At 58.2% G+C, this 9105-nt stretch overlaps 1 protein-coding gene across 1 annotated transcript in view; it reads left to right on the top strand.

The window, feature by feature from the left end:
* The first annotated feature begins 7356 nt into the window (after positions 1-7356).
* RTN4RL1 (reticulon 4 receptor like 1) overlaps positions 7357-9105 on the top strand; it is a 91694-nt gene continuing 89945 nt past the window's right edge. Inside the window, 1 exon segment of the mRNA XM_017866883.1 lies at positions 7357-7861. Within this exon segment, the coding sequence (XP_017722372.1) occupies positions 7849-7861 (13 nt within the window). The 5' untranslated portion in view covers positions 7357-7848.

Raw genomic sequence — 9105 nt, 5'->3', positions numbered from 1 at the left:
TAAATAAATAAATAAATAAAATTTAAAAAATAAAAACCCTTTGCTTGTAAGCCATCAGGGAGTTTAGGTCCCAAGCCTTAGCTGCCCAGTCTCCCTGCTTGGCGCCTTACCATAAATGGTTGTTCTCTCCCTGCAAATCTCAATGTCAGTATTTGGCTTTGCTTTGTGAGGACGGGGAGACCCAAGTTGAGTTCAGTAACAAGACCCAGCTAAGCTGTTAACTCCACCGAGTTTAAGGGCCAGATCCAGACACCAAGGGGGTTGGCCCAGCTTTCGTTGTCACTGAATTCATCCCGAAGGTAGAGACAATTCATTAAGCCAGAAGGTAACCAGTGTAATTTCCATGTTGTGAGATTACTGGGAATGGAAGACTTGAGCCCATGAATAGAATATGGCTCACCTTCTTCCTCAGGAGAGTAGAGGCGACACCAGGGGGCTAAGGAGCAAAGAATGAGTCTGAGTCCACATGCTGCTCCTTGATAGAGAACAGCCCTGAGGAAAACCCAAGAGTCAGTCTAGCCAGCCCAGCCAGCCTGGGAGAATGTCTCCCTCTCCCACCTCCTGAGGATACCTTGAAGTTCTGAGCTTCTAGATATAAGGTCTATAAGCAAACCATTACACACGAATGCTAACTTAAAAGACTGCCCTCCTTACTCCGAATCCCACTGACTACGGCCACACTGGTTAATTCTTTCATGCTTACCTCTCCTCATGTAAAAGGGAAATAAACATCGTACACGGACTTAGCTGTCCCATTGCTCCTCCTTACTCTTAAATCAGGAAGGATGGAAAGAACACTTGAGTCAGGGTGGTGGACGTACCAGTAAGGACAGAAAAGTGACCTTGTCCCTTAGGGACCAGCAGTCTAGCAAAGACAGGTTTATACATAATTACAACTCCTGGAGTAAAGGGGAAACCGTAGCGCTTAGCAAGACTGCAGCCCTTACTCTGGTCTCACCCTGTTCCCCACAGTTCAGCTTATTATTTTTTAAGGCAGGGTCTCACTCCATCACCCAGGCTGGAGTGCAGGGGCGCAGTCATGGTACACTGCAGCCTCGACCTCCTGGGCTCAATCGATAATCCTCCCACCTCAGCCTCCCCAGTAGCTAGGACCACAGGCACGTGCCAAGACACACGGCTTTTTTTTTTTTTTTTTTAGGCAGAGTCTCACTCTGTCCGCCAGGCTGGAGTGCAGTGGTGCGATCTCAACTCACTGCAAGCTCAGCCTCCCGGGCTCAAGCAATTCTCCTGCCTCAGCCTCCCAAGTAGCTGGGATTACAGGCATGTGCCACCAGGACTGGCTAATTTTTGTATTTTAGTAGAGACGGGGTTTCACCATGTTGGCCAGGCTGGTCTTGAACTCCTGACCTCAGGTGATCTGCCCCCCTCTGCCTCCCAGAGTGCTGGGATTACAGGTGTGAGCCACTGCGCCTGGCCACGCACGGCTATTTTTTAATTTTTTTGTGCATACAGGGTCCCCCAGACTGGTGTGGAATTCCTGGGCTCACACAATCCTCCTCAGCCTCCCAAAGTGCTCAGACTAAAGGTGTAAGCCACTATGCCCTGACCCCACATTAAGCTTAGTTCAACCCCCATATCTCTTTAGGAGCCAGTCTGAGGATATGAAAAGGCAAGAAATTAACTTATTCAACGAATATGTATTAAGACTGTACTGTGTGCCACAACTTCTGCTAGGGCCCCACGCTATGATAGGAGGGATCCGCTCAGATGTGAGGTTTCACCCACTGTGTGGGCGGAGGTGGGGATGATCCAGTGGAGATCGAGTCTGGCAGGCCGGGACCGAGACCAGATTTGAACCACTGCTATGGTTTTTGGTCAGTTGTTTCAAAAGCCTTGGACAATCAGCCTAGGCTTCCTAGGCCCATCACAGATCCTCCTCTGACAAGTCCCTAGTGGTCGTTGGGGTGTAGGAGCTGCTAACGTTAGCCCTTCAATGTGTCCCAGGGGCCAGGAGGCACCTCCTCCTTTATCACAAGGCTATATGTTTACATTAACATTCCCCCAATAGACTGAGATCTCTGATCCCAGTACCTGCACCCAGCGCAGGCCTGGCATTCGGTGGGCGCTCAGTTAATGCCTGGCGAATGAAACCTTGTGCCTCTTCCCTGAAAACATTTTCTGAGGGCGCACTCGTAAAATGCCCGCTGCAACTGGCCTGGCCCCTTCCCTCCCCGTCGAGTCCGTTTTATCCGTCAATCTTCCTGCGTCCGTCTGCCCGCCAAGGCAAGGCTGTAGTTTCCGATTTGAGGATTAAGGGCTGTTCTCGGTCGCGCCCTAAAGCTGCAAAAGACTGGTACCCCTGGGCCCCGGTTGACAGCGACCCCCAGCTGGTGACAGCGGCCTAAGGCGACTAACAGCGGGGTCTAGAGGAGAAAGACGCTGCCGCCGTTAAAGGGGGTTGGTCCTGTCCCTAACTGGGGGGCCCCGCCCCGAGGTGCGAGGTCTGGAGGGCGCAGCGTTGCAGTACCCACCTCTGCCAGGGCCGTTTCGGCCGCCCTGCTCCGCTGCCGCGAACGCAACCACCGCCGCCATCACTTGCCTGCGCGCGTCGTACTGAAAAGACAGCGCTGGAAGAACGCGGAGAGCGCAGACATTGCGATCGATCGCCGATCGGTCAGCGGGGGGCGGGGATACCCGCTGGGCGGGGCCATAAAGGAGGAGCTAGGGGCGGGGCTATACGGAGCTCCACCCCAGCCCAGAATGCCGGGACTCAGGATTCCCTAGTGGTCCCCGACCACTGCAGTTTCCCTCTCCCTGCGACTCAGTCTCCCACTCCTCTCCCTGGCCGTGCACGAGCCTGCCACTCCCGGACCAGAGCTCTCCTATGTGCTAACTCCCTGCACGAGCTTTGCAGGCCGAGTCTTGTGAAGGGGGACACCCACCAGATCTTCCTTCAGACCCCCTGCCAGTCTCCCCCTCCTGGTAAGCGGTGGCCGGTCACTCGGCCGCCGTGTGGGGCCACGTTCCCTACCTAGGGGGACCCCACTGTCCGGCAGGACAGAACTCAGGGACCACCAGCCTAACTCCAAGTTAAGAGTCTTGGTGCAGGTTTCTGGATCGCCCTTATCACCTTAAAAATAAATTGTTTTTTTTGAGATAGGATCTTGGTCTGTTGCCCAGGCTGGAGTGCAGTGGTGCGATCATTGTTCACAGCAGTCTCAATCTTCTGTGCTCAAGCCATCTTCCTGCCTCAGCCCCCTGAGTACCCAGGACCACAAGCGTACCTTCAGTTAAGTTTTTTGTTTTTAGTAGAGATAAGGTTTCACTGTTTTGCCCAGGCTGGTCTTGAACCTCTGGACTCAAGCAATCCTCCCACTTTGGCCTCCCAAAGTGCTGGGATTACAGACGTGAGCCGCTGCACCCAGCCCTTATCACCTTTAGAATCCACCGTGTAGACCCTGTAGAAGGTTCACATGGGGGAAACTGCACTTTTGGGGAAGGCCCGCAGCCTGAGGGTGCTTTCCTGGGAGGGTGGGCAGTTGAGGACTGTGATGTCTAACCCTTCTGGACCCTGGCCAACCTTTGCCCTGCCCCTCAGGGCTCGTCTTTCTCCTGATCACTGACAGAGCCCAGGAGACCCCAAAGAGAAGACAGCCAGTGAAACGGCTTTGACCTTTGGAAGAGCAAAGTACCTGCAGGACTGGCCCTCAGCAGATGTCCTGCAGAACAATGGTCAGGGCAGACGGTCTACCCAGTCCCCTGGCATCCTCTTCTTCTCTCTGTGGTGGTGCTGTGAGCACAGCTAGCCCTTTAAGTCAGCTCTGTGGCCTCGGGCTCCCCCAGAGGCCCTCCGTGCTTGGAAACCCCTAATTAAGGTGCAGGGAGAAGTGAAAACAAGCAGCCAGAGACAGGCCCTGCCTGGGAGGCTGCCCAGGGAGGAGGAATGGCCGGGCAGGCGGGGATTGATCCAAGGGTCAGTGCTCTGCACCTCAGGCCATCAGCACTCTTAGGACAGGTAGCTCTAGACAGAAACGTGACCACTGTGGGTCCCAGGAACACTCCCCTCAACTCGATAAGCATCCAGACTGGACCTTTCCATCTCCCCTCATCTTCTCCGGATCCCCAGGTGCAAGATCTGAATTCCAGGAGCTCACTCAGCCTCTCCTTTCTCAGGACACCACTGGCCAGCCTGTGGACAGCCTTAGCTCTGGCTGCAGCATCGAGTTTCAAGGGGAAAGGATTGGCTCCAACTGAGCAATGGCTTCTCCCTAGCAGGCGCCATATCCCTTGGGACCTTTCCCTCATCAGAGGTGGGGCCTGTTCATGGCAAACGTCCCATCCTCTTGTAACATCGCCCCGTATCCACTGTGCCCAATGAACTGCTCTGGCACCCATTAGGAAGCCAGGTGATGTCTAGGAGAACTGGATGTGAAGAACAGCCGTGAGAATGCTTCCTCAAGACCCCGTAGTGCAGGACACTGGGGGCTGCCATTCAGCTTGGGCCGAGGACACCTCCATCTGTCTGTGGGGGTCTCCCTGCCTGAGTTACTCAGCAGTCTGAGTAATTACTGCCTGACAAGAAGGCGGGCACAGCGCACCCCCACATTACACCACAACACCCGCCTTCACTCATCCCCACCCCCTGGCTGGACTCCAAGGCAGCACCCAGCCCTCCTGAGGCCTGAAATAACTCTGCTTCTCACACTCACGCCCAGCCCCAGCCAACTTTTCCTAAGATGCTAGAGTTTGTGGGCTAGGGGGTCATGGGGAGGCGGCTTGGGGAGGTGGAAGGAGAATTATCCCACATTCAGGCCCTGAGTCAGGCCCACACTTTATTGTTGATCTGTGATGTGACATTGAGCAAGTTGTTCATCCTCTCTGGGCCTCGGTGTACTGACAAGAGGACCTCTCAAGCTCCCAGTGTCGGGGCTCAGGCAGGCAGTGGCGTCAGCACTGCCTTGCAGCTGGTGGCTAAGAGAAGGAATGCCTCACCTTCTGTTCCTACCCCAAGAAGGACCAATCTTTTTTCGTTGTTTTTAACTGCTCCTGTGGCCATGGGCAGTGTGCCCAGAGTAGCAGCCATCAATCTTTTTTTATCTTTAAACACTTTTTTGAAATAGATATGGAGTCTCACTGTGTTGCCCAGGCTGCTCTCAAACTCCTGGCCTCAAGCAATCCTCCCACAACAGCCTTCCAAAGCGGTGAGATTATAGGTGTGAGCCTATGGTCCTCAGCAAGGACCAATCTTATTCATCTTCAGAACAAGGTTACTTCTTACCTTCAAGTATCTGCATGGAATGCCCTTCCCCCTTCTCAATGTGGTGAACTCAGCTCTCAAGACCTAACTCCAAGGGTACCTCTTCTGTGACTGTTTCCTGATTATCCCATAGTCCCTGGCAGAGCTAGCAGAGCCCTTTCTCAATCTTTTTGACTTCTGTCAAACTCTAAGATGATTTGTGGGTCTTTCCTCTCCCATGACACCTGAAGCTTCTGGAAGCCCAAGTCCAGAGCCTTAGCTCAGATCTGAAGGTTCAGTGCCACCAAATGCTTGTATGAGTGAATACGTCAGACTGGCCTTCTTTTTGTTTGTTTTGTTTTTTATGAGACAGAGTCTTGCTCTGTTGCCCAGGCAGGAGTGCAGTGGTGTGATCTTGGCTCACTGCAACTTCCATCTCCTGGGTTCAAGAGATTCCCCTATAGCCTCCCAAGTAACCAGAATTACAGGTGCGTGCCACCATACTTGGCTAATTTTTGTATTTTTAATAGAGACAGGGTTTCACCCCGGCCAAGCTGGTCTTGAACTCATGACCTCAAGTGATCTGCTCAGCTCGGCCTCCCAAAGTGCTGGGATTGCAGGCGTGAGCCACTGCGTCCAGCCTGACCTTTTTTTTGACCTTCCTATCACGTCACCTTTTCCTACAAGGAGGGATTCAGTTGGATTTCTGCTTGGATGTCACCTGCTCAGAGCAACTTTCCTTCACTGCCACCCCTACCCGTGTCAGCTCCAGAATAATACTCTGCTTGTTTTCTTCTAAGCACCATCTTCCCATCTTCTCTGGACTTTCCTCATTTGGTCCCTATTAAAATGGAAACTCGACCGGGCGCGGTGGCTCCCGTCTGTAATCTCAACACTTTGGGAGGCCCAGGCGGGCGGATCACGAGGTCAGGGGATCGAGACCATCCTGGCTAACGCAGGGAAACCCCGTCTCTACTCAAAATACAAAAAATTAGCCGGGCCTGGTGGCGGGCGCCTGTAACCCCAGCTACTTGGGAGGCTGAGGCAGGAGAATGGCGTGAACCCAGGAAGCGGAGCTTGCAGTGAGCCGAGATTCCGCCACTGCACTCCAGCCTGGGCAACAGAGCAAGACTCCGTCTCGAAAAAAAAAAAGAAAAAAAAAGGAAACTCCTTGAGGACAGGACAAAGACACGCCTTTTTCGTCTGCTGAAGTTTTAGCCACAGCGGTGCCCCACACATGCTGAGCCTTGGGTGCATGTGTGTTGAATGAGAGCCTTGGTCCATCCACTTTCCCTTCCCTGCGAATCCCTCTGATCCCAGGCCAGCAGGGGGTGCCGCCTCCACCCAGGATCTCGCCTGGCCCGAACCTTCTCTTCCCTCGCCCAACAGGCCCCTGCGGGACCCACTTTCCAAGGGGCGTCTCCTCTATTTTCCGCGAACCCCTGGAGGGGTCTGTGTGGACCAAGGGAGATCAAAGACCCCCCCACCACCACCCCACCCAGGCGGAGACAGCCCACCTGAGCCCGCACGGGCCCTTCCTTCTCCCTGGAATTCGCAGCTGACCCTTCCCGAATAGCTTGCTCCTCTTCTCTCCCCACAGAAGAACAGTGTCCTGGGACTCGGGGTGCGGGGCAGCCGGGTTCGCTGGAGCTGTTCAGTGCGGGGAAGAGCCGTCGAGACTGGGAGAAGGGGCGCTGGCCAGGGAGGAGACCGGGCAGGGAGCGGACTCGCGATCCAGACTCTGGGCGGCGGTCCTCGCGTCCCAGCCGCCTCTCCCGATGACCTCCAGCCGCGAAGGGCGAGCGGACGGGGGCTGGGCTGCGGGTTCGGGCTTCGGGAGGCCTGCGGGGCCGGGGAGGGGCGTGGAGTGGCCCGAGGACCGGCTTGGGGACTGGGGCAGGTGCCTGGACGGACGCTGGCGGAGGATCTTCCCCGGGGGCGGGTGCAGTGAAAACACCTTGGGAGGCGGCGCCGCGCGGCTGAGCGCTGCTGCCCTGGGAATAGGACGGCGCTCGGCACTGCGAGCTGAGAGCACTTTCATAAATTTTGTATGGGAGGCGCTCCGTGAGCGGGGGCGGGGAGCGGAGCGAGAGGGAGGGAGCTAGCGAGCAAAGGAGGGAGGGAGGAGGAGAGGAGGGGGAAGCCGGGGTGGGGGGGGAGGAAGGGAGGCGCCCCGCTCCGCCGATCGCTCGGTCCTGCAAACGCGCGCCGGGCGCTTTCCCCGGAGCTCGGCGGTGCGTGCGAGCGCCCTTTTGCAGCAGCCGAGGCGGCGGTGGTCCGAGGGGCGGAGAGGAGGGGGCTGCGACCGGCCGGCCAGGGGGCGGCGTCCCCCCTCAAAACCGCCTGCAAAGTGCTTCGGGTGGCAGAAGCAGGCCGCCGGCTCCGCGGAGCAAGCCACTCGCCCCGGGGCTGAGCAAGCGCGCGGGGCTGCCGGGCAGCACCACGGTTGCTTGCTGGCGCCGGTGTCCTCGGCGCGGGGCTGGAGCTCACCATGCCCCTGAGGGGCCGGGCCACCGGGCACAAGCGGATCCCCGGCTTGCCCCCGCCTCGACGCGCTCGGATTAGCTGCAGCTGGCGCCCAGGGATTTGAATCTGGACCCCGGGAGGGAGTGCGCCTAGGCCGACCTCGGAGCGGCGGCCCCGTGGCCAACATGCTTCGCAAAGGTGAGTTGGAGCCGCAGGGGCAAGTTGAAGTTGAATGCGCTCAGGAAAGAGCCGTGAGCCCGGGAGACGCCCGGCGCCGGGGCTCCGGGTCCGGGAAGTAGCCCCCGGCGGGCTGATGGGTTTCGCCGGGCGCACCCGCCGAGGGGCTGCTGCTGGGGCTCAGCTCCCGTCGGTGGCCAGCTGTGAGACACGGGGTTTGCTCCATGGATCGAGTGGCCAGGCCTAGAGATCAGGCCCGGAGGGGTCAGTCGGAGACCAGAGTGAGCGGAGCCGGCCTCCTGGGACCTTTGCTTTGCTGTGATAAAGTTTTGCACTTGCAGGCTCCATCCCCTGCTCGGGCACACGCCCTTGCTTCTGCCGCTTTGTGGAGGCCGAGTCCGCACGGCGCTGCTGTGCAGCCAGCGGTCAGTGACCGCGCGGCCCGGGCGCTCCCCGCGCGCCCTAGCTCCCCAGACGAGGCCCGGACGCGGACGTCTTCTCTGCAGTCCTGCTCTGATCCCCAGGGATGGGCTCTGGGCATCCAGCTGCTGAGGGTGGGGAGCAGCCAGCGCCTGATGTCCAGTTCCTCAAACTTTCCTTATGCTGGGAGTGGAGGGACGCGAAGGCCGTGCCGCCAGTGTGCGCGACCGGTGCCCAGCTCAACTTGAGGACAGCTGGCTTCGCGACCACCTTAGCTAGACGCCCCGGCAGCCCGGCCCGGTACCGAGCGCGGCAAAGTTGGTGCGGGCACCGGGGAAGTCCCGCCGCGCCCCCACGTGGTTGCCACGCTGGGCGCCGTCCCCCGGGCCCTGGGAGGGCAAGTGATCACGCCGGGAGCCCACGGGCCCCGCCACCAGCTGTTCCAGCCTCTGCGTCTGCCTCTCTCCCCTCCCAGGTCCGAGCGGGCTGTGGCGCCCCGCCGGGATCCCCCCGCGCCTGGCCCGGCCGGGAGGCTGAGAAGCCGCGGGGCCTGCGGTTGGCTGCCCCGGCCCTGCGGGAGCCGGCTGAGGCGGGAGCTCAGGTAGCGGAGGGGCCTGATCCCTGCGCTCCGCGCTCCAGCCTTAATCCGCCCCTGTTTCCATGGCAACAGACCGAGGTGTCGTAAGCACAGGATTCTGACCTCACAGCAGGATGGGGAAGGAGAAAACGCGCACGGGGAGGGGGTGGAGGGGGGGGAGAGGGGGGGAAGCGAAGCCCTAAGATGGGCGGAGAGAAGCAGATGTGGAGGTGATGGCGGAGACCCAGATAGAAGCAGGTCAGACAGG

This window comes from Rhinopithecus bieti, unplaced genomic scaffold (assembly GCF_001698545.2).
Source record: "Rhinopithecus bieti isolate Rb0 unplaced genomic scaffold, ASM169854v2 scaffold_22, whole genome shotgun sequence".
Classification (NCBI taxonomy): domain Eukaryota; kingdom Metazoa; phylum Chordata; class Mammalia; order Primates; family Cercopithecidae; genus Rhinopithecus; species Rhinopithecus bieti.
This window is presented reverse-complemented; position numbering and strand designations above follow the sequence as displayed.